The 25480-nt window shown below is 39.5% G+C and overlaps 1 protein-coding gene across 2 annotated transcripts; it reads right to left on the reverse strand.

The window, feature by feature from the left end:
* Nucleotides 1-209: 209 nt before the first annotated feature.
* On the reverse strand, nucleotides 210-24998 carry LOC117291719. 2 transcript variants are annotated; one of them, XM_033773581.1, is made up of 3 exons: nucleotides 24698-24998; nucleotides 3792-3913; nucleotides 210-3502 (listed from the first exon to the last, which is right to left on the reverse strand). In XM_033773581.1, the coding sequence occupies exons 1-3, from the start codon at nucleotides 24707-24709 to the stop codon at nucleotides 754-756; spliced, it is 2883 nt and encodes a 960-aa protein (XP_033629472.1). In that variant the 5' UTR covers nucleotides 24710-24998; the 3' UTR covers nucleotides 210-753. The 2 variants fall into 2 exon arrangements, with proteins under 2 accessions (XP_033629472.1, XP_033629471.1); XM_033773580.1 differs by lacking the exon at nucleotides 24698-24998 and adding an exon at nucleotides 13927-14121.
* Between the last annotated feature and the right edge of the window lie 482 nt (nucleotides 24999-25480).

Genomic DNA, 25480 nt, shown 5'->3' on the forward strand with positions numbered 1-25480 from the left:
TTGTGAGAAACGGATCCCTCTTAACTGCCATATATAGTTTTCGAGAAAGAAGTAATTTTCCATGAATTTGATTTCGAGACCTCAGTTTAGGAATTTGAGGTCTCGAAATCAACCATCTAAACGCACACAACTTCGTGTGACAAGGGTGTTTTTTTCTTTCATTATTATCTCGCAAGTTCGATGACCCATTGAGCTCAAATTTTCACAGGTTTGTTATTTAATGCATATGTTGAGATACACAAACTGTGAAGGCTAGTCTTTGACAATTACCAATAGTGTCCAACAACGCGAGGCGTGCAAATGCAATTTACGAATATTGAAGTCTTATATAGCGCACCTATTTTCCAAACAACCTTCAGAAAGATAGGTTATTGAGGTGATGAATTCCGAGAACCAATGTATGTAGCACCTGAAAAGGGTTTACATGTACAAGGTGCTAGGGTGCATATAGCAGCTATATTCACAAATGGAAGGACGTGACGCACTTGTTACAAGTCACCTTTCACCTAACTGCATCTTGCCTTTTAATTTATCTTACTTACATCCTACAATAAAATACACATAATGTTGTTATAATATGCAGTGGTTACATGAATATCAGTGTGTTTAGATAAGCAGAATGGGTGGAGTTTTACGGGTTAGAAGTCTCTAGAATGAAAGTTTTATATCCAAAGCTAAAGCTTAAGTACAAGTTCAAATGAATCGATGAGAAATTGCTGTCACTTAAATAATTTTGGCACAATTCACATGCACTCAAACACCATTCACATTGTTCTTCAATGCGTTCAGTGCAATCTCTTGTTTCAGTTTGGTCTCTTGAAGCAATCGAACTTTTTCCTGAGCAGTCATGTGCTGGAAATTTGAACCGTCATGTGTTCGGATATGATTAGTGGAAGGCTCATGTTTGGATACATTTAGGTCGTATCTCTTAGAACCCTTGCCTGAAAAGCGAATCTTCTTTGTCTTTGAGACACTGCTTTGACATTCTGCTGGTAAGTACTGTTGGCTTCTATCTGTCTGGGTCAAGTCAACGTCGCTATCTACACTGAAACCATAACTAGCCCCGCTAACGGATCGATTGCTGTTTTTCTCGTGCTTTATTGCAATCGTTGGCTTTTTCAAAGTCGTGCCTCGATGTTTTACCTTCTTGTCTGTGTACACAAATGAGGCTCTGTCGTTTTCCAATGTATTCTTGGAGCTCGATTGACTTCGGTCTTCTTTTAAAGGTTCAATCATTTGACTGTCAATTAGCATACATTCCTCAGTGTACGAGTGTAATGCATCCATGGATCCTGCATTTACACTGTCTTGTTTTGATGTAGATGACAGGTTCACAATTTTATCGAGTATTAGACAAGGAATCCTGCCATCGATAACAACATCTGTGCTGTTCAAACGGCGGACGAATTTCACATTGTCAAGTCCAAGATTGTTCGTGACGGTAACTTCTCCAGCTGGGATTGAGCCGGTGGGCGGCATTCCTATTTGTGAAGTACGCAGTGCGTGAGTTACTTCAACGGAGGTATACGGCAGTGTTTGGGTAGGCATTTGCTCCATAATTACTACATCGACTCTGGAAATATCACTTGCGTTTTGATTGCTCACTCGTTCAATGTCATTCCTACTGTCAACAATAGACGTGCCCGGAGGTGTAACTGGAGTTGAAAATACGCTTCGGTTTTTAGTTGTCGCCATTGCTACAGTCTCTGTAGTGGAAGTGGCGAATATTTTATTCGATTTGCCGGATTCCTTATGCGTTGGTGAAGGTCTATTATACCAGGCATGGGGTGCAACATGTACATGTACAGGTACTCCGATTGGTGAAGCTGACTCAACAGGTTGTAAGTCGTTCTCACGCTGGACTTTTACATGGTCAAGAATTTCTCTAACAGTTAAACCACTATTGTTCAGTTTCCTGTTTAAAAAACGAGCACTAGTTTTGTACTTTGTGGTTTTATTTAAGACAGTTTTGATAACAGGTTTTGGAAAGCTTTCCTTTGGCAGTTTGGAGAAAACCTCTTTAGAAAATAACCGCCTTGACCCATGTAAGAAAGCTTGTTGGTCCATCTCCTGTGGAGATTGCATCGGGCATGTCGTCCTGTAAGAACTTTGCTTATCTGGCTCAGTACGATTTCCAGTAGGATTTTTCTCATTTGTTTGTCCCTTTGGTTGGACACCGGCCATATTCTGTTTACGTTGCATGTTGGAAGTTGGTGATGTAGGTTTTTGTATGGTTTGTACTATTGGAACATTCTGTCTAGCAGTTTCACGCGAAGACCCGGTAGGCTTATGTCTGACTAGACCCTTGGCAGTTGCCGAATGATGGTAAGTGGTATCCTGTTCTAATGGCGGTTTTATAGGAGATCCACGTCTCCTCGGTCTAGGTCTACGTTTCTGTCGAACGGGTTCATCTGTTTTCTTGCTTAAAGGAGCAGCCTCAACAGGCCGCGTAGTAAGTTGGCTCTTGCATGAAACCCTTTGTCGATCTGGGTGGGTGGCTTTTAATAGGGCATCGGTTATTCGCTTTGGTAAGTTTTCGTCTGGTGAGGAACATTCACCCAGTGAAAACACAGAGCCGATTTGTGGTAGAACCATTTCATTGGGTGCATCACTCATCTCATTGGTAGATCCGTGGGCAGGTGGTGTTGTAACATCGTGATATTCGGCAAGAGTTAGAGTCGGCCCTTTCTGATGTTCTTTCAACTTTGAGTTATAATACGTCCTGTACAGTGATGTAGAGGCCGCTTTCACATTGGCTTGTATTGACACTGGTGACGTTGATCTTGGCACGTGAACTTGGAGCAATGACCCAGTTATTTTGGGAGGAGGAAATATCGGCCTTTGTACTGTTTTCGGATTAAGCAAGCTGGAATCTATCGGCAAAGTTGTCAACCCTTCATTCTGCGATAAGTCTAGTGTATCAATACTCTTTGTTTGTAAGCCATCTCCTAGTACAGGTTCCCGTGGAGTGGATACAGACTCCTTCAGACGTCTCAACTTATCTGAGATTGAGCCAGATGATATATCAGGCGGTTTTGAAAACAACATCGGCATATTTCCATTTTGATGCAAAACATCGCCTGGTTGCTTTTCGTTACGTATGATGAAGACAACATCCTCCATGTCCTGATTCTTTCTCTCAGGCGCACCCACAAACGGCACATTCAATGCTGGCACCCACGCGGCGTCCGAAATGTCCGGATATGGTATCCCATTAGTCTGGAGCTCTTGTGGTTTTTGAGGGTCCCTGTGGATCGACAAATAAGGGACTCCAATAATGTTTCCAGATGCATTATAAGCAAGAAGATCATGAGGGACTCGTTTGTTTCCAGTGCTGTCTGTTTGCGAAGCTGGTGATGCACATACCATCTGGACGACTGTTGATGATAAAGGCAGAGACCTGGTCTCGTCAGGTGATAACGGACAGAATGCCGTAAAGTAGGACGAACCAACATTCCAGAAAAGACGCTTACAGAGGCATAAAAAATCACTTTTCTTTGGGCTGTTGAGGAAAGCAAAATAACAATGTTTGCATTAAAACAACTCTACCATGTTGTTGAACAAAATAAAACTAAGTCAGTAATTGTTTTGATGTATAATTGATTATCGTGTGAAGTGAACATTGTTACACACAATAACACATTGTGTACACTCTAAAAATACATGAAATCAAGGGATAAGAGCAGTACATGTATACCGTATGGCCAAATTAAATTCCCAGTGTCTCAAGTTGTTTTGACAAACTTTCAAGCACATTTAGATAATGTTTCAGTAGGGAACGGATATAAAACCTTGGAAGAGGAACAGCAAACAGTGCAATCTTGTCCTCCGGATTGGTTTGTGATCCATTACTTCTGGCACTCCAGGCTTGTGGTTGATTCTGCATTGCAATACCTTGTTTAGCAGTTTTATTCTGTTGGCGAATGTACAAAAACGTAAAATGTAAACAACTGTGACAATACGCTTCGTAGTGAAAAGTTTTGTTCAATTCTTTTTGGTGCGTATTGTGTTCATGGACGTATCTTGCATCAAACTTAAGAGAAACAACTGATAGTGTGACGTTGTACAAATTGTTCGGCCTGTCTGACAAACGACCAAGTAATGCCAATTGATTTAGTAAATTTGTGTCAAGTAAGTACTACATTTTTGATAGATAGATAGATAAACTGCGCCAATAAAGTATCTAAACACTTACAAATGGTCAGATAATATCGGAACCTGAAACAGTATGCCAAAAATAATTATTCATTTCGAGTCACCGTTAATTTCTGCACATTTTGACACATCTTGTGTTGCGCTACGATGTTGTTTGGTGGATTTACGGGCACTTGAGTGGCTTAAGGTCGAATTTCAAAAGTTGCAAAAGCCCCTATTCAAGCTAAATCGTTGTATTGTGACGAGTAAGATCGGCGTTTCTTTTGCTCGCCTTTTATAAATGATGTTTTTTTGGTCGCGTTTTGGATAAATCGGTTGTGATGAACATACTCACCAATAATTGTCAGTAACCAAGCAAAGGGGTCAAAGATGGGAGGCATACAACAATGGTAAGACAGGGAAAGGTGTTTCAAGATAACAGGAAATATGGCTCAAACGACCAAACAGGAAAGAGGACGGATCGTTGGTTTGATAGAAGCCGGTACGTCGATGCGAGGTAAAAACGTCACCAGCGACGGTCAGTAAATGGTGGAATCGCTACCAAGCTCAGGGAAATGTGGACGACCTGCCAAGGAGTGGCCGTCCGAGGGTGACTTCTGCAGCAGAACAAAGTGAACAAGTCCATAAAGCCTGACACCACTCTCGAGGGGTTTGCGACGCATCCTGATCAGGAAATGGCAGGGGATTGACCAGGGACAGATCAGAGGTCTCATTGAGAGTATGAGAAGACGACTCCTTGCCGTTCAGGACAGTGATGGAGGACACACCAAGAATGGAGGACAGGATAACAGCAGTTTTAGAGTTAAAGATACGGCAATTAATTTCATGGTCATGTAAACGAAACGAGTTTGGGTCTTTTGTCTTGATTTTGTCTGAGTGTGATGCTTATGTGAGTTCCCTTTTGGAATTGGGGTGAATAGGGGCTTTTGCAACTTTTGAAACTCGACCTTAAGCCACTCAAGTGTCCATAAATCCACCAAACAACATCGTAGCGCAACACAAGATGTGTCAAAACGTGCAGAAATTAACGGTGAATAGTATACACATAATGAATGTTTATGAATGCAATGGTGCAAATATGTTCATGAGTTGAAAGATGGAATGTTCTATTCAACGAGACGGAGCCGAGTTGAATGGAACATTCCAGCTTTCAACGAATGAACATATTCGCACCATTGCACGAATGAAAAACATTCATTATTTGTTTTATATAACATCCAAGTAGATCTTTGTCATTTTGATTGAAAGATACAACTTTCAAAACAAACAAAGCGTAGGCCTCCATCCGAAAAGTACCATTGCACGCTGGCAGCGTGCAATGGTACTTTTCGGATGGAACGAAAAAGCACGGTGAGTGACTCAGCGTGCAATGGTACTTTTATTTGCTATCACGTGACGGACAATCCTCCAATCAAATGGCAAGGATCTGCTCGGGTGTTATATAAAAACGAACAATTAAATTTGTGTATACTATTTCAGGTTCCGATAAATCTGACCATTTGTAAGTGTTTAGATACTTTATTGGCGCAGTTTAGTTTATTTTCTTTTAGATTCGTGGACAACGGTCAAATTACAGTAAACATTACACTTTATACAAAAATGGTGTACAGCTAGATTATAAAAAATATATATCTCCATTGGAGGCTGTAATAAAATATACAAAGAAACACAAAAACCCACATCAAAACACACAATCTTTTATACAAAGATTGTTAATTGCCTGATGTTTATGATGGCACTTGGGACGAAACGTCAGGCCACTAACTAACTGTTGCACTAAAACCATATGTCTCTTTGGTTGTTAAGCAGTTTTCAATAGCTTTTTAACATTGTGCATTCTTCATACATAAACCATTAGCCCAGGTGCCAAGTGGCGTGTTTCAAGCAGCTCTATGCAGCTGTATTGTAAGGTAAATTACCCTCACTAAGCTCACCATAGCAACCTATTGGCGCAAAATACAAATGAAGGTTATTGCCATTCTTGGTTAACTGCAAAGCGCACCGCTCAGTAACATTAAGCTTGATCATTGCACGTCAGTATTAGAGCAAGCAGCAGAGCGATGTGCGTTCCGAAGGTCACTTGCCAGGTCAAGTACACAACAAATACAATCTAAACTATTACTTCTATTGATACATCAATAATTGAGTCAATTCCCCTACTATACGTAACACTACCAAGAATGTTTCACTTTTTTGATAAAAAAGACAATGAAACATTCTTGGTTCAATGTGTAAGTATTCTAAATGGATATGTTCAATAAAATAACGAATTATGGACGCGTTTAAAAATAGGCAAGCAGCTGGGTTTTGGGGGTGTTTTTTTTGTATAATGTGGGGTGTGTACACGTAAACTAAGTGGTAATTTTATGCGTTCAAACAGATGCACTACTCGTTTGAAATTTACGGAGCTCTAAAAGAATCACAGATAGTTTACAGTAGGATGGTATGTAAACACATCAACAAAAGTAAGCTCCCCCCCCCCCCTCAACAATTCGTCATAACATCGTCAGGTAAAACATTGTACCAAAACAACTAATTATGAAATAATTCTATGACACGTTTCCTAAGTGTTGTTAAAAAATCTTTAGCCATGGATAAGTTAGTCAATACAAAATGCCGTTCCGCCTCGTTTGCTCTACACAAGATCGGACAAATTCGCCAGCTCATAAATAAAACTACAGCAGAAAAGCTCATCCATGCTTCGGTAATTACTCAAAATAGTTATTGGCATAGAACCTTACATGGTTATGAGTAATAGGGAGAGGTTGATGGTATAAAACATTGTGAGAAACGGCTCCCTCTGAAGTGACTAGTTTTCGAGAAAGAAGTTATTTTCCACGAATTTGATTTCGTGACCTCAGATTTAGAACTTGAGGTCTCAAAATCAACCTTCTAAATGCCGTAACTTCGTGTGACGAGGGTGTTTTTTTCTTTCATTATTATCTCGCAATTTCGATGAACGATTGAGCTCAAATTTTCACAGGTTTGTTATTTTATGCATATGTTGAGATACACCAAGAGAAAAGAATGGTCTTTGACAATTACCAATAGTGTCCACTGCCTTTAAGAAAACGCGATTCAATTACTCCATTGGCTTCCTATTCATTCTCGCATCATCTTCAAAATTCTCCTTCAAACATTTCAATGCAGTCGCGGAACTGGACCAACTTACCTGAAAGATCTACTAACTCCATACACTCCTACTAGAAACCTCCGTTCTGCTAACAAAGACACCCTCGTTATTCCTACAGTTACCAACAAAGCATATGGTCAACGTAGTTATCAGTTTGCTGCTCCTCACTTATGGAACAATCTCCCTCTACACATCAAACAAGCTACCACGATCTCAAGTTTCAAGACTCTTCTCAAAACATATCTATTCAAATCTTCATATACTTAATTATTCTTTTGTTTTCCGCTGAGCGCTTAGAGACTTTCTTTTGGAGGTGTTAGGCGCTATAGAAATACGGTTATTATTATTATTATTATTAATGAATTCATGGCTAAATTAGCTCAAATGGAAGACAAAAACTGCCTTTCCAAAAGTCACAAAGGTTGCGTTGTGTTGTTCACCGATGAAACGAGAAGTTGCCTGCGTCACATTGATGGCAGGAGACGGGTGTGGCGTCGAGTTGGAGAGCAACATGCAGAGTGCTGTGGTTAACCAGTTACAGCCTATGGTGGTGGGAGTGTCATGGTGTGGGGTGGTATAAACCTTACCAGGAAAACACAACTTGTGCAGATTGTTGGCAACCTGACAGCGCAACGATATGTTGACGAAGTGCTGCGTCCACATGTCGCACCACTTGCTGCAGCCCATCGTGGAACGACCACACAGAGGGAGAGTAACTACTGCTTTTCTGGTTGATGAAGGCATTAAACGAAAGGTGTGGCCAGCAAGCTCGCCTGACCTCAATCCCATCCCTGTGGGACTAGCTGAAGCGATCTGCATATCCCCACATCAATCCAACAGCAACCTAGCTCACCTGTCCCATCTTCTGCAGGTTGTGGAATGCCATCCCAGAGCAGCGTGTCACCAGACTGATCAACACCATGACCATGGAGGTAGACCTCCATGCCATGACGGTGCCAGGCGGTCATTGACAGGCGTGGTGGATACACCCGTTACTGGCCTGCAGATTTGATAAACCTTTGTGACTTTTGAAAAGGGCAGTTTGTGTCTTCCATTTGAGCACATTCAGCCATGAATTCATGGACATCTTTCATTTTCACACAACACTTAGGAAACATGTCATAGAATTACTTCTCAATTAGTTGCATTGGTAAAATGTTTTACCTTACGATGTTATGACGAACTGTTGAGGGGGACTTACTTTTGTTGATGTGTTTATGTTAGATGACGACTTCTTGAGATGGAATTCTTAATAAAACACAAACGGGTAAGAGTATCGCATGGACTTAAACTATTGCTTATGTTGAAATGAATACGTTGTTAACTACAATTGTACGAACAGTACATGTACATGATTGTTCTAATTCCAAAGCTTGACTATTGTACAAATCACCAAATTAACATTTCCCAAAAGGCGTTGCCAACTGAAGATAATTATGTCGTCATTATTTCAACGATCGTCGTGGAAAACTAGTGACCATAATAACGTAACGAGTTTCCCCTTGGTTAGCCTGAACGTCTGACGTCATTCTTCGAGGCTCGTGAATAACGCCAGAGACCGGCCAAAAACCGGCGTGTGGTTTGACCTTTGACCTCTCATAGAGATACGCACAAATTCTACACCAACATTACCAAGCAAGTATTATACCGTATCCACCATGTATACATACTACCACACACGTGGACACACACGTGCGGACGACCGAAAGTAAGCTTTCCATACCTGTGTTTTAATTGGCCAACCGAGGTGACCTCGGACCAATCAAAACAAACCCAGCTACGGTAGCTTTCAGTCACTGCATCTATCCAACGTTATCATTATACCAAATGGAATCATTGGATCTGAATAGCTGGTACATGTACCTGTCTTTATCCTTGCGGATAAAGACAGGGGCCCAGTCTACCCCTTGGTTGAAGTCTCTTACTTATGGTGCATTCGTTTAGCTTCCCTGAGTCGACCCCGGTGTGTGGCGGTTTTTTTTTCCAGGACGAACGTGTGCATATAATTACCCACGTTCGTCTTGGAAGTAAAAACCGCCACACACCGGGGTCGACCCAGGGAAGCTAAACGAACGCACCCTATAATATCAGTAGATAACTCCAGCCAGTGGGCTATTGTCCCTATGCTCACTATCAATGCTGATAGTATCAGTATTTCTAAAAGGCCCTTTCACACTTCGAACAATCTCCATGTTGAACACGGGTCTGACACGTGTTAACAATGAACCCTAACAGTTTAAACACTGCAACTTTTCAACACGGCAGTAAACCGTGTCGAGCTCAATAATCTATGTCGACATTTACCCTACTCGCTATCCTAGTACACTCATGGAGGTAGTAGTACAACCAATCCGCAGCACACTGAATTTCATTTCCTTTTATCTGAAAAGTTTCAACCAAAATAATGTACCAGTAAATTGAAACGAAGAGCATAACTGTCGTTTTGTTATTGTATGAACTCAAATTTTAAAAAGTTGCTTCAACAAGAAAGAAAACAAGTCAAATTTTCCCGTTATGAATGTCGGCAACAGTCCCCATTAGTATACATGTATATGGACAGATTATTTCATATTCTTCCCGAAAATCTTAAAAGCGAGACCGGATCGTAGCTAGTCCAGTCTTGCAGCATACATCGATTTCCACCAGTAGTCCAGAACTCCCGTTACGAAAGAAATGAACTTTTAGACAGCATGGTTTAGATGCACGGTGTTTAGATGCACGGTGATTGGATGGCGATGACATCATCGATTGATATGGCAGCGTGCTGTTTTTCGTGGGTATTGTGCCCCGACCCCAAAGCCAGCGTTCGTCAATAACAAAAGACCCTGTCTAGCATGAGCTGACCCCCCCCCCCCACATTCAGCTCATGTTTTTTTTTATCGCCACTCCGCACTTATTTCGCCCGCTGTTTGTCATCACCTTCTTCTTTGTTGCTTTAGCGAACGATCTAAAATGTTGCGCGTGGAATTTGTAAACGTACTCAAGCTAGCAACCGTTGGCGAAATTGGTTTACGCTAAAGCATTTTGTATTGTTACATTAAGCAAAACAATTTGCTTACCGTTAAGCAAATCTATAGAATTTGGCCCTTCTGGGGTTAACTCGGATCCTTGTTAAGCTACTAGCTGGTACCGCGGTGGTGCTTGCATTGGTGTTACGCAAGGAAGATTCAAAATGACCTTTGACCCGCATCATCAATTAATCACCTGTCCATTACGAATTGAAGACAATCATTCACAATTAAATTATGTCGCATGCTTCGAGAGAAGAGCCATTTTCTTTCGAAACATCAGGAATATCCGATAAACTTTTTTATATAAATAATTTAAAATTACAGGATAATATTAATACATCAGAAACATTAACAATTTAAAAGCGAAAGACAAGAGAGACGTAATGAGAAGTAAAACATAGACAATAAATTGTAAAAAGCACAGTAAACTAACAAACCCGACGGAGGCCAACCAAAAACCCCAACAAACAAACAAACAAACAAACAAACAAACAAGCTAACAACTCCACAAACCAAAGTTGAACTTTGCCTTTATTAATTTTCCGCAATAGTATTATTATTAAACCGCACCAACTTAAAATAAATCCAATATGTACACACTTTTGTTTTTAATCCGATCAACTCGCCAATATGGAAACACAACATGAACCTGAACATTTCATACAGAAGAAAAAACATTGGAACATCATTAAAAAGTGTTTAGTTTTCAATTTGTTTTCTGAAGAAAATTTGAAAAGCACAGACGTCGTCCCCCAAACCTTACGGACTGTCTTATTTAACATCCTTCATCGATTGTAAATAATACCGACTTAAATTCTTTATTTAAAAGTAAAGTGGGTTTTTTCCCCAGTTAGCTTAAAGGAACATTACAGAATTGGTGTTGCTGGTAGTGTCAGCACTTTATGTTATCCACCATACTATACATTAGATGACAAACCTGTACAAATTTGAGATCGATTTGCCATCCGGGTGGCAAGACATTGTGAAAAACCGATTACAAACTCCAAACGCAAAATTTGAATAATTTGTTCTCATCAAATATCATTTGACATTATTCAGACAGAAATATTTCAAGGGGTGTTTTCTACTATCAGCATCATATATCGTGTAAGTTTTATGTAATTCTGTGAGCTTCAATAATAATAATAATAATAATAATAGCCAGTATTTATAAAGCGCAAAAAGCAGCGGCATCGAAGCGCTGTTAACAAACATTAAAAATCTTTAGCAACAAAATAGACAATCTAAAAAATACCTTATGCTACATTAAAGCCATTATACACTTTCGGTAAACAGTATTGTCCAAGGCCTACACTTCGTGTATCACAACTAATATATAAAATAACAAACCTGTGAAAATTTAGGTTCAATCGGTCATCGGAGTCGGGAGAAAATAACGGGAAAACCCATTCTTGTTTCCGCACGTTTTGCCTTCACGATTTTTGTTTCTTACCAATTCTGTAACGTTCCTTTATTTAACAGTGATAAACAACCAACAGCAACAACAAACAGAAAAAAGAAAGAAAAAAGACAAGTAATAACCGCCCAACTGACCCAAACAAACAAATAAACAAACAAACAAACGAGAACATTCGTCACTACTCTACACAAAGAGGAGAGCTCAGCTAAGCAAAGACCGTAAAGCTTAAAGGAACATTGTAGAATGGTTTTTTTGCTAAGCAAAACAGTTGCTGGCAGTGTAAGCACTTAAAGTAATCCACCCTATACATTAACTGACAAACCTGTCGAAGTTTGAGATCGATCGGCCTTATATATGTAGATCACCAGAGATCATAGTAAGAACAGAATACGATTACAAGTTGCCCAAACAAAAAATGAATAACGCTCACTGAGCGATTAACTCCAAACGCAAAATTAGATTATTTATTTCTCATCAAATATGACATTTCAGACAGAAATATTTCAAGGGGTGTTTTCTACTATCATCATCATTAGACCGTGTACGTTTTATGTCAATCTGTGATCATCATCACGATTTTTGTTCAGAGATGCCAAGTCCAGAGGCCAGCTTTGCGTGAGATTTTTCAAAGCTCACAACCACCACCCCCCCCCCCCCCCCGAAAAAGAAAACATTTCAGTTTAAGAAGGCCTTTCGAAATCGCCGCCCAACTTTTTTTTTTTTTTTTATAAAATAAACAAATTACACATTTAATTGTGGACAAAAAAGTGTTCAAAAATGCATCAAACACCTGTTCAGAATAATTAAAACTCACATGAGGTACACAGGAGATGTTGATGGTTAATGTGGAGGTACGATTGTGTCAGATTATTTCCCCCAAAAATAAAAATAAAATCGACTAAAATTGATGTCCAAAATCCTCCGCTCACTTCTTCTGCCTGTTGTGTCTTCGCTAGTGGAGCGCATTTAACGAATTTGCTAAACGAATCGGGAAAAACTTGTGCGCAATAAGCGATTTGCGATTTTAGCTGAACCTGCTGGGAGAGCAAACGCGTGCGCAATCTGCAAATTGCAAGATTGTGCAAACATTGTAGATTGCGTTTATAGTACACACGAACGCGATTTGGCAATGCATTGTCGTTGACTTAAATTTTTTTCCCGGTCTGGCCCCATGCGTGAGAAAATGGTTGCTGTGCGTGTGAGCGTGAGACAGAGCCCAAATGCGTGAGTCTCACGCCTAATGCGTGAGACTTGGTAGGTCTGTTTGTTTCTGACCAATTCTGTAACGTTGCTTTAACAATAGTAATCAAAATATACCCATACAAGTATATAATCAAAGCGACTTGCGACGCATTTATATCAGTTGATAATAATAATAACAACAATAATAATAAAGAGCATTTATACCGCCTTACAAGTGGGGAGGGAACAAAAAAGGGGGCATGCTTGATTACTTCTGGCCGATGATGGCTTATTAGAAATGCCGAGGATTCTATTTATGCTTCTTCCAGTTTCTGTATCGACGCCGTGAATACGCTTTAATTAAAGGAGCACAAAGGGATTTCCTTTATGAATAATGCTTCGGCTCAGTAAGAGCAGGGGCAGTTTATGCAGAATGACGCTGCAGTCCCAACCAAGGCCGTACTATGGTTAATGAGATACATGAGTAGAATTAAGTATAATAATTTCAATGTCTATGGTTGGACCCTATATTGAACGGTCAGCTTCATCAAAAAGACGCAGTGCACACTGTTAAAGTTTAAAACTGTATTTTGTTTTCGTAAGTTATAAATACCACCTTTAAGTGTAACTGCTTATTGTCCCGTCGGTCGTCTTCGGTTTCCAGCTGTTACTTTTGTAAGATTGATGTTTATTTTCCCACGATTGGGATCAAACGATGCCATGATACATGTTATTGTATCAACCTAAAAATGTTTCACGGGCTTTGTCCTTATCCTGCTGATTACTAGCAACTAAAGTAATCGATCATAAATTCAGAATCACACACACAAACAAAATGCGGTTGTCCAAACGACTTCTGTCATTGGTTGGTTAGATTCTAAACGAGTACATCATGAAACAGATTCCACATATCTCACGTTGGGTCGAGATCGTACCTTCATGATTATAATCATGCCGGGACAGCAGTCGACAGATTGTTATTTGACTACGAATAATCAGAACTTAATTTAAACTATTTAGTTTACCTGCTCACGGTCATTCATGATGGCATGTTCCATTGTTGGACTGGACCCAAAAATCTAGTTGCCTTTTGATACAGTACAAACAAAGCTACCCTAGTACAAGCATAGAGAAACAAGTAAAGGCTGCCTAAAGCTCGCTGGACTGACAATGAATACGCTCAAAATGACGATAATGTGTGGGCCTCCATGCCCCAATTGTAGTTGAAGCTTTCTCCACGTCCCTTGTGTACTGTGTAGACGGTTTCTGCATGAGTGACCTAGGTCACTAAGTCCACGTCGTTGTCACCTTGGCAACGCTGAATATAAATGAGCTCTTACGAGTGCTGTGGTGGACGCGTGCACCTGTGTGTACTGGCTACGCCGCATAATTATCATTGTGTAGGGTGCCCCGATTGTTTTCATTGGTCGAGCTCTCCTCATTAACATTTCAAGACGCTTATGGCTGAGAGTGAATTTACCAGTTGTGTACGTATACATTCTCGAACACAGTATACAATTCGTAGTAGTCATATGGATCTCATAATCACACTTTGTTGTGGTTCTTGATGAGACGTCACTCTTGAAGCAGCTTTAGAACATGCGCAGTGTATCGGCTCCGATCGGTACCATACGAAACCAAAGTAACCAACAAGAAATAAACATATAGGGCCGTAACTACGAAAGCCGTTTAACCCATTAGATGCGTATAAATTAGTAGTCACTGTATAAACCCCGTGTCTAACTTCAATCAGGTACTACAAAGCTTGCTTTTAGTTAGCCGCGTTTAATTACCATTACAGCATGGTCCTCCATGATTAGAGTTAAACATTGATTATAACAAACAATAGCAGTTCTTAAACATGGTACGGGGGTTGTTTAGTGAGTATTCTGAGCCATTTAGAAGCCAGATATGTACACAGAAAGGTAGAAAGGTGGACAGGATGGATGGGCTCCAAATCTTCTTAATTGCACAAGAGGAGGATGACGAACAAGAAAATCGTCATGGTCGCCAACACCAGCGTCCACCAAGAGTTTTTAGGGACAAGGTGAATCCCTTATAAGAGTATGAAGAAGAGCACCTTGTTTATGGCTTTTCCTGATGGTTTAAACAAACAAACAAACCAACAAACAAACAACTTTGTAGTTTAATCAGGAATTAAATTTACGATCTTGGCCAGCTGGGTATTTTTTATTTATTTATTTTTTATGTCGACTTTTATTTTATTTGTTTCCTTTTGGTAACTAATGATTTTCGATTTGCAGTTATTTCCTTGACCCACCATTCCACAATTTCGAACAAAACGTTAATGTTTTCACACTGACTATTTGTAGTCCTTTGCAGATCGGTTTTTACGGTCAGGAAACGAGATGGACATTTCTGAAGTGATAGCTTTCCAGGCGTCACCTTTTTTTCTGGTTGGCTTCTGTGTCACATCGTTTGTCACCAATAATGGAAATGAAGTCCCTCATGGTCTCAACGAGAGCCATCCTTCCGTCGGCAGCGAAAATTGTCACTGCGTTGCTTTTAATCAGCCATGGCTGTGGAGTATCGAAGTAAGGACCTGCTGAAGATTTCTCTATACTGGTGCCTATCATTATGTTCATGTTGTTGCGCAATCCTCTATCTACATAACAATGAATTTAAAGCCATTGGACCCTTTCGGTAAACAGTATTGTCCAAGGCCCACACTTCGTGTATCACAACTTCTATATCAAATAACAAACCTGTGAAAATTTGGGCTTAATCGGTCATCGGAGTCGGGAAAAAATAACGGGAAAACCCACCCTTGTATCCGCGCGTTTCGCCGTGTCATGACATGTGTTTAAAATAAATCCGTAATTCTCGTTAACGAGAATTGATATTGTTTTACTGTTTTCTCAAAAAGTAAAGCATTTCATGGAATAATATTTCAAGAGAAGTATTTCACCACTATCTTCTGTAAACCCTGTATTGGTAAAAATGTGAACTTTTTTCTGTACCGAAAGGGTCCAATGGCTTTAACAATATGGACCTCGGTCAATAAGTTTAAGACTGTCCTATCCTCGTGTAACTAGCTAGTTACACAAGGATAACTAAGCAACTTTTAAAGATATTTCGTAAGACTTGTTTAATTCAGGTGTTTAGGAAGATGCGTGTAACTTGGATTTATCCACGACTATATACTACACTAGAAAGATAAACGCCTTTCGATAGTTACAGCCCATAGATTTAGAAGAAATCCATGAGCATACCACGCAGAATTAACAAGAAACGCAGTGAGCATTGAAACCAATAGAGCTAAATTAATAATGTAATGTTAAGAGCAAAGTCCACTTCAAAAAAAAGGCGAAAACAAATAATAATAATAATATAATAAAAAGATACTTATAAAGCGCCAAGTTGTCACGAAGGCCTCAAATCGCTAGACACAAAGGTAAAAAAGTAATTTCCAAAATACAACATTACAGTACAGAGGGTTTCCGAAGAAAACAATTTAAAAAGAAAATTAAAATTAAAGAGCCGCAAATTTGTATATGACCACAAACCATGCACAAACAATTGCTAAGTGATGAACGTGCTTTACCACGACACAAACACGTGGACAAATTGCCAGTGTACGTACCCATGGCAATGCAGACGTCGCTTCATTAAGTTGCCATAGTTATATATGATAAATTATCCGTTGGTATACTTTGATAAATTTAATCAGAGACCCTCCCTTTACAATAAAATACACTTTTTGTTCATCTCTGGATCCTTTCAATTGGCACAAACCGACAAACGCTGCATAAACATTGTTAACTTTAAATATTTAAATTTAAAATCGCCTTGAATTATTTTGGACAACAAATTGTTTTTATTAAAAGATTTTTCCGACACCTAGGCCTATGTAATTGTCAATGCACACCCGCCTGAAATACGATTTAAATTTATGATGGAAGTTGATCGGTATATTATGGTTTAAAAAAAAATGACATGAGTACCTAACAGCACCGATAAACAAATGATCATCAATCAATATAAGATATTTAATCCAATATTTGCAACAACAAACAATAGTTTCAAATGTAATTTCTGCACATGAGAAGTAGTAGCCTATAGTTTGCATTCGTGTACAACTCCATCAAGGTATAAGCATTGTGATTATACATTTTGGAACGTTATTTTAGAAGTCACTTGAGCGTGTCAATCCCATACTGACAGGTTTTCTTCGCGCATGAACGAGTTATTGAAACTCCGTTCAAACAGCCGCTTGTGTGATTTCTAAATCGTGCTCGTTTCACACATAAGCCATATGGACGACCGTAGAGATAATTTCTATACGAACCGCGCCCCCCACATCCAGTGAATGACTTCGAAAAATGCATTGTTTAATATGAACCATTTTTGTAGAACGCATATCACAATCACAGAGAAGTCCCTTTGCGCTTTGAGGTGAAAACAAAAGAGAAGTAAAAGTAACAGAGATGTAAAGTAAATACAAAAGCAAAAATTAGTTGATACAGAAAGAAGTACTGAAGGCTATTACAAAAATAAATGTGTTTTTAACTTTGTCTTTAAAGGGTGGCTGCAGTATTTTTTGTTCATAATTTAAACGATTAAACATGACTTTTTAAACCTGAAATATATATATATTTTTTTTTATTAAACGCGCAAGTATTTTAAAAATGGTTTTCAAGAAATTAGGGGAACCCACCCCGCCCCTAAAAGGGGCAAAAACGTGACGTCATGTCGGGAACCCGAGCCGTCGGGCCCCCTTGGCTGCGTGCATACAGAGAGGTGTGCACTGTGTGGCCTGGTACCTAGGCGCGTGTAGTTAGGGACCAGACTCATTTTGCCGACGATATGTTTGAATTCCCGACGTGACGTCGATGGTAGGGGGCGGTAACAATCCTCAAAAGAGGGGGCATGACTTATTCGCTAATTATGCAAGTGAGATATGTCGGGGGAAAACAAAACGCATTTTATTGAGGTTCAATACATATATCAAAAATAAATGACAGCAAAATTAACTGTTTTATTTTAATTCACTGCAGCATCCCTTTAATAAATTCACTGTTTGAGCTTGTTTTAAGGTGTCCGGAACACTATTCCATATTTCTGCTGCAGCTGCTACAAAAGCTCAGGCCCCATAAAATTTAGTAAAAGTCGAGGGACAAACTAAGAGATACCTGGATTTAGAGCGGAGATTATAAACTCTTCAAGTACAGTACGCCGCATCGACAAATGTAAAGTGAAAAAGAAAAACAAAACAAAACAAAAACTAGACTTCCGAAATCTGTCAATGCTTTCAGTGCAGGAATATGAAGAAAAAAATGAACTACTTCCCATATACAGATAATGTAAATAAAAGGTATAAACGGGCTGATTATTAGTAATGCGTCTTTTGAGACGCGATAACATTTTTGGAACTACCGGACACCTAAACGATGAACACAATTGAATACCAACCATTTTGATCAACCGCTGGTGACCGGAAAGTTGCAAAAATGTAAAAATAATATGCTATGATGTTTCCATGTAAACACCACAAACGGTCAATGTGTATTCACAATATATTCAATGATTCAACTTTACACGAAGGCAACGGTGCAGAGCGGCGGTACCACGGGTTCTGTACAAAGAGATCTAATCCCGCTCGTTAATCGGCCGTCCAGCTGGAGGTCTCCTATCTTTTTTCACTTGTCAGACAGGGCATTGTCAGGGTATTCTTTTGTTACTCTGCGGTTTTGCGGGTCGTTCGAGCTCCTTCTCTTCCTTCCTCCATGCTTACACGAGAAAAAAAACGACGCGTACATCCAATGGTAGCAAAATTAGCAACAAGTAGCAGTAAGCAGATCAATAAATGTGATAAACACATCGTGGGGCCGTTTTGATTACCAGAGAGCTTGTGGAAAAAAAACAGCCAGACAAACAAACAAGCAAACGAGCTCAAACGGACAGACAACGCAGACACGTCCAACCACGCCCAATACATAACAAAAACATTGATCGAACATGAGTTTAATTGTCGTTGCGGAAATTATTACGTACATTATGCTGCACATTGTAAGCACGTATAAATGAACAGCATGACAACAAAACAAGGTTGCCGATTTACAGAATTCAAAAGTAATTGGTAACTTATTTTTCGCTTATCTTTATTACTTGAACAGCTGTTTAATTGTTCTCTCGCTGTCATTCAACTAACGTTCCCGAATGATTACATAACGAAGAAAGAATCAACATTAACCCTTTACATGTTTTTTAAAGGTAGTTTGTGTTTTTTAACGTGGTAATAATTAACTTAATTTTATGAAAATTCTCGCAGTGTAATATTTGACATAAACGTCAGCTTTAAATATGTTTTCATAGTTGCCAAACGTGTGATTAGAGCTTCTCGATGTCAACTTATACAGGGCATTATAACGAATTACGAGGCAACCTACTTTATTTTTAAAGGTGATGGCAAATGGCGTTGAATCTGTGCATGTATGCGCTTTTTACAACAATTACATTTTGCAATTCCCAGATTCTGCAAAGCGACCAAGATTAAGTCGTACTGAAATGATGTAGACTAATTAAACAGTTACACTTCTTTCCACAACGATTTACTAAACCACGTGAAGATGGTTACTGTTGTGAATGGTACACTTTTTTGAGCTGATCCCCAGATTCAGCTCATGCTAGACATTTTTTATTTACTAACGCTGGCTTGGCAGGCTGGGCACCATACCCGCGAAAACAGCATGGCTGCTACATCAATGGATGATGTCATCGTCAGCCGATCACCGTGCAGGAAACCCTGCTGTTTAATGGTTGAGGGTTTTTCTCGTAACATGAATTGTATCGCTGTATCTTGACTGGACTATAGCTACGATCCGGTCTCGCTTTTAACATCTTGAGGAAGAATATTGAATAATCTATCCATCCTATGATCTATCGTATACTCTTGGCGAAATTCATAACGGAACGTGTTTTTGTGAGTGTTTTTTTTTTTTGGGGGGGGGGGGGGGGGGTAAGCCCTTTTAGACGTACAAATGTCCCTATGAGTTACACCGATTTTTTGTTTCATACAAACGACAGATATGCTCTTTGTTTCAATTCAGGTACATTATTTTTGTTGAGACTTTTCACAAATGACAGTTCGAAATGACAGAATTCCAGAAGCCCTTTCGACTAATAAATGTTCAAACCGAGGTCGCGCACGAAAACCCATGAATATCTGGCAGATAAAATGAAAGGATTTTGTGTGGTGCGGATTGACTGGTAGGCTTCATCAAAAGCTGCAGCTCAGTAGAGTTAACTGTTTTGGATTGATTGGTTGATTTTTAGAGGAAGAAAAACAGGTCAAGTTATTCCTACCCTTGCTCTATGTTCCTACCAGGTCGTCCTGATAACAATACAGTGTCAATGCAACGCCTCACACCTTTAGAGAAAACTTAACCTTACAGGAAACTATGACAAGTCGTTAGTTCCAATAACATTTGGTACCAACACCTAAAAGGGGCAATACGGTGCATATGGAACAGTTGGTTGATGATTGGCATCGTCCAAATTTGAAAAAAAAACTCATGTTAGTCTTAAGAGTGAATCCTAGAGTGAACAGAAACAATTTATGTCACACTGTCAACATTTATGTTATTATTATTTTTTACTCGGGGGGGGGGGGGGGGGGAGGAGGGGGTGAACAGAGAAAAACGTTTTGTGATACGATTGACGTCAAATACAATACCGAACTACATATGTAAACGCAACCGCACAGCTTGTTCGTGGGTCCTCATTGTAACTATATAAAAATCCTTAATATCTTCAACTATAGGCCAATGTCTCTTACATGCCATGCCTTCGTCAGAATGTTAAAACGAGGGTCACGTCAAACCACCATATGAGATTGGGCATTATTAACTCTTTGGTGCACACGCACACATTGCTGGTTGTGGGTACCTTGATTCCTAAAGGTAATTATTACATGTGTTCCATCGTGCAGCGGGGCCGCAGCCGCGATATCAATACACAATAGGCTCGCAACGCCACGCCACTATTGCTTTCTCGTAATACTATTATTTTATTCCAGCGCTTCTTTCAAAGTCACCTGGAAGTAGATTTTTTTTCCGAACATTAGAGTTAACAGTTTCTGAACAATAAAATAATTGTTTGAGTAATTGTTTTTAACGATTTATATGTTTTAAAAAAAATTGTGTGGGGGGTGACTCCGCCTACCCCTTTTGTGACGTCAATCGAGGCAGACTTTGCCTCGATCGAACATCGAACACACATACTTGCAAGTACATTCAAGTCCTAGTCGTGAGTTTGTACGTTTCAAAAAAAAATCTTTAATTTTTCCAGCAATGTCGACCAGGTGTATCGCTGCTGGACGCAGCAAAACAACTAAAGATGGGGTCAGTTTGCAAGTCTTTCCCAGTGCTTCGAGAATCCGGAATACACTACACGTTTTGACATGAAGAGAAAAGTTCTTTTCTAAAACATGACGCCATCCCAACAATTATTCCAGCTAGTGGGGAAGTCAAAGAAGGTACCTGAAAGACGTAACGAACTTAAAGGAGAATTTGCCTAGCGTAAACAAAATCAGGTATTGTTTCAACTTTGGGTGCATGTTTTTAGTTTGCGGCGTCACTATCTTGTGTTGGCACTACATGCGATTCATCGCGCCTCGATTGACGTCACGAACAGCGCCCTCTCGGGCCGGGCTTATTTGTAAATAACATCGAAATTAATTTTTTTAAACCTTAGTTAATTGTTTATTCATATTCCACTCATCAAAACACAGATTTTAGTGACAAAAGCTTTGTTTTGACAAAATACCACTTCCAAGTGATTTTAAGCAATAAAATTCCATTTGAAAAGTCAAAGTCTTCCTTACCCTCTCTATGACATTTTGTTTTCGTCGACGAAATTGTTACGGTGTCCATGCATGCAAAATGATTTCTCAACCTAATTCTTGCTCTTGATATTTATCTGCATATTTATTATCTATTTATAGGCTAAAAATAAGTTAATTGTTTATTGACAATCTAGGATCGCCATTGCCCCCCAATTATATCGAAGCGACAATATTATAAAATAACTTCATTATATATCTATATCAAAAATATATATGATACACACAAATTAAGACTGGAGCAATGAATAGTTTAGTGATTAAAAAAATTTGATATATTTCTTTTTTCTTGGACTGAATTTTAAATTATCACAGTCCCGTCAGTAGTTTAAAGGGAAAGTATAAACCTTTAGATTGTGGAGCCGTCCTATTGTTTTAATCCAACGATCCTGAATAAATAAAGATACATTAAAAAAAAAATCATTTCAACGGCGTTTTTTTTTTTGTTTTTTTTTTATATATCATGTATCAAATCTGGAGCCATGATATATCCACGAGAATAATCCGTAAGCGGAATGCACAATTTTTAGAGACGTCACTGTCAGTCACCTTTCTACTCAGACTCACTTTTTACTGGATTCAAACCTTTCGATATAAACGTAATCCAAGTGTATGGTTTTCAAGATGCTATAAAATCGAAACCTGCTGAACTTGTAAACCGAACAACTTTATATCATCATATATTTTAAGAGTGATTACCAAACGTATACACTCCCTTTATAAAATGGAATATATATCTAAAACGTCTGCTGATCTAAAAAGCTACTATGTGTCAATACCTTTCCATTTGTTGTGTTTATTTCAATTGCTTCCTGTCCGGAAATATGATAACCACATGTGTTACTGGGGTACGTGGTTCATCCACATTGTTCTCCATGAATGTCTCCCCAACTGAAGATCGAGGCTTCCGCTCCAATAAAAAACACTGCCGTGATTCAAATATAGCTCTAGGACTTCGTCTCGGTAAAATTATCAAGAACCAGGCCTCGTTGGGATTAAACCACTAGTTGAAAACCTCTTCACCACACATTGATTCCCTTATTAAATAACTAATTCAAATATTAAATTTTATTTTGTACACGTACATTATGAAGACCATTGGAACTTCGTGAGCTTAGCCAGCAATGATGTAATTACACGGGTCGATGGACAGAGAAATGTAAACAACACAGAATGATCCACACACGGTATATTCATTTGAGTATCAGTCAATATTCTACCTAGACCAAGGATCCATTGTAATTGCAGCTCAATCTAATATCTATGTCTTGTTAATTATAGTTTAAGGATTTTTGTTGGCATCTTACACTGAACTGCGCACTTTACTCCATTGTGCTTGTCACAGGAAACGCTCACTTGACATATCAAAGGAATATACATAATTAAAGGAACGTAGGCCAACTGCGTACCCATAACAACAAATTTCCCATGAGGCCACATAGTTTTAAAATGTAGTTACTCGAACTGTCAAGCACACGTGCTATCTTCGCTATCAGGTTTTATTTGGGTCTCTTCAAGTTCATTTTAGGTTGAAATGGATGAACAAAGACAAAAACTGACTTGTGTATATACCCCCATTTAACATTTAATTTACCCAGTCAGTTTCCCTTCAATCATGTCACTTTAAAACAAGATTAACCACCCTGAAGAATGGCGGAAGTATATTTCACCTCTACTTATGTCTTATAGTCTATTCCTCTTCCCATTTGTATGTGATACGTATAGACTTTGCTTCTGTATATTTTATAAATCAGACGTTGCTCGCTCCAGCTTGCCAGGCGACCTTGTAAGCCAGTTCTACACTGGTTCTACGTGGCAGTATAGGACGAGTGTCTGAGTCATGTTATATACGGGAAACGTTTCCCTGGATTTGTCTCGTTATGGACATTATAGATCAGATAACCAAAGACACACATGGCCACCCGTCTGGGTGAGTGTGTGTGTGTGTGTGTGTGGGGGGGGGGGGGGGGGGGGTTGCTTGTGACCTTTAACTAAAGCACTGTGACTTCACTGACCTCCACGCACGGGCACTCACTGCATACGAATGTTATAATAGTTAAATACAAACGTCAACGTCACCTGACTGGTTATAAGAATAACAATTAAATTGTGGCAACAGCGAAAACAACGAAGACTGAAACTGACGCAATATATCCGGTAGCCAATGCCGGACAGCAATGCTTACCCCTGTTGCAATAATGGTACGGTCAAGATGTAGGAATTAAGGGTGTCCCCACTAAAAAGACTCACATGGCATACAGTGCCAAGTGATTAACATAAAATAACATGAAACATAAAATAACAATAACAGCACTACCCACGAACATCCGACCTTTAATCTTGAAAATATTCCCTACACCTCTGGACACATTTTTGTACATAATCATTATTAATTTAGGGACCCGACACCAGGCTGGAAGTCAACAAGCCCAATGTCGCAACTGGGTATTAAAGCTTTCTCCTTCTGTGAGGTGTGTACTTTAAGTGCAGGTTGACTCAAGTGACCCTGCATCGAGGGACATACCGGTAGTTGGTCCAACACAGTCTCGGTATGTGTAGGCACGGTACGAAACATGCAATAATTGAAAAGAGCAAGGGGGTGCTATATCACCATGCATCGCCACAAGACAAGGATACCCCCCCCCCCCCCTGTGAAAAGTAGCGGCTACACCACTTGTTATATACATTAAATCGCCTGCGGAAGCAACAGAGTTCAAACGAAACACAACACGATTAGGGTGCCCTTGAGAATCCGGTACACTGCCACTGCACATAATGTGTGGTGTGCTGGAATCCTCTATCAATGATGTGTGAAATGGAATTACACTCAACTCTGCACCAATAAACACAAAGTATTCTCAAGAAAATGTTATCAAAACAGACACAATTTTATCAGCAAATGGCAAAGATGATATGACAAACGTATACCTCACCTTGTCATTCATTATTACTTCAAAGATGCCGTATTAGCCGAGTTGAAGTTGCCGCTCAGATGCCATGTAGCGGAGTTGAAGTTGCCGCTCCTTTTATTTCATTGGAATCTGCCATCCACGTTCAACGTTCCCTCTGGAGGGCGCTCTACACATAAATAAATCTTCCGCATCTATCCGGCAGGCTTAATGAAACGAAGACAATGTGACTAAGTTTCGGGACCTGGTTTTGGGATTTGGGGACAGTGGTGACAGTGTGTATATCGATAGCATATGGGGAATGTGTTCCTGTGAAGGGGTTCACAAGTATAGCTAAGGATGGTTTTTAGAAAAGGTGGCGATATGAGTAATAATTGGGTGGGTGCTATGTTTACAGCAGGAGGGTTATATGTTGTTTTTTCAACGTAATGCCGATTCATGAGTAGGCATAAGTACAAAGAAAAACACAATGAAATTCACCTTTGTGAAAGTTTGCGCTGAAGTAAATAGCCACAAGCTGGTAACAAATTGTATTTGCACAACCAATTGTATTTGCACAACCATGGGCGTATCCATCCAATAGCAATATGACCTTAAGTGCTGGCATACTAGGGATATCCACAAAGATTTTGCCCCCAATTATGAGAAATTAACATGCCCTGGATGAGGAGGATTCAAGAGAGGGCGCTATCGAAAGAAGTTTGTACACAGCTCGCCGTATTTGGGGTGGAGGGGGGACGCAGAGCAACACCCAGGAGTCTGAGAAACATTTGAGTATGAATCATTTTTCAGATTATCCAAACCAGA

Source organism: Asterias rubens, chromosome 6 (assembly GCF_902459465.1).
Source record: "Asterias rubens chromosome 6, eAstRub1.3, whole genome shotgun sequence".
Lineage (NCBI taxonomy): Eukaryota > Metazoa > Echinodermata > Asteroidea > Forcipulatida > Asteriidae > Asterias > Asterias rubens.

What these genes read in the sequence shown, in the direction of transcription:
- LOC117291719 (XM_033773580.1), bottom strand. Translation starts at nt 13,959, where the DNA reads ATGGAACATGCCATCATGAATGACCGTGAGCAG. An exon ending in TCATGAATGACCGTGAGCAG is followed by an intron (nt 3,914 to 13,926) that starts GTAAACTAAATA and finishes ATTCGCCAACAG; the next exon opens with AATAAAACTGCTAAACAAGG. An exon ending in TTTGCTGTTCCTCTTCCAAG is followed by an intron (nt 3,503 to 3,791) that starts GTTTTATATCCG and finishes TTTCCTCAACAG; the next exon opens with CCCAAAGAAAAGTGATTTTT.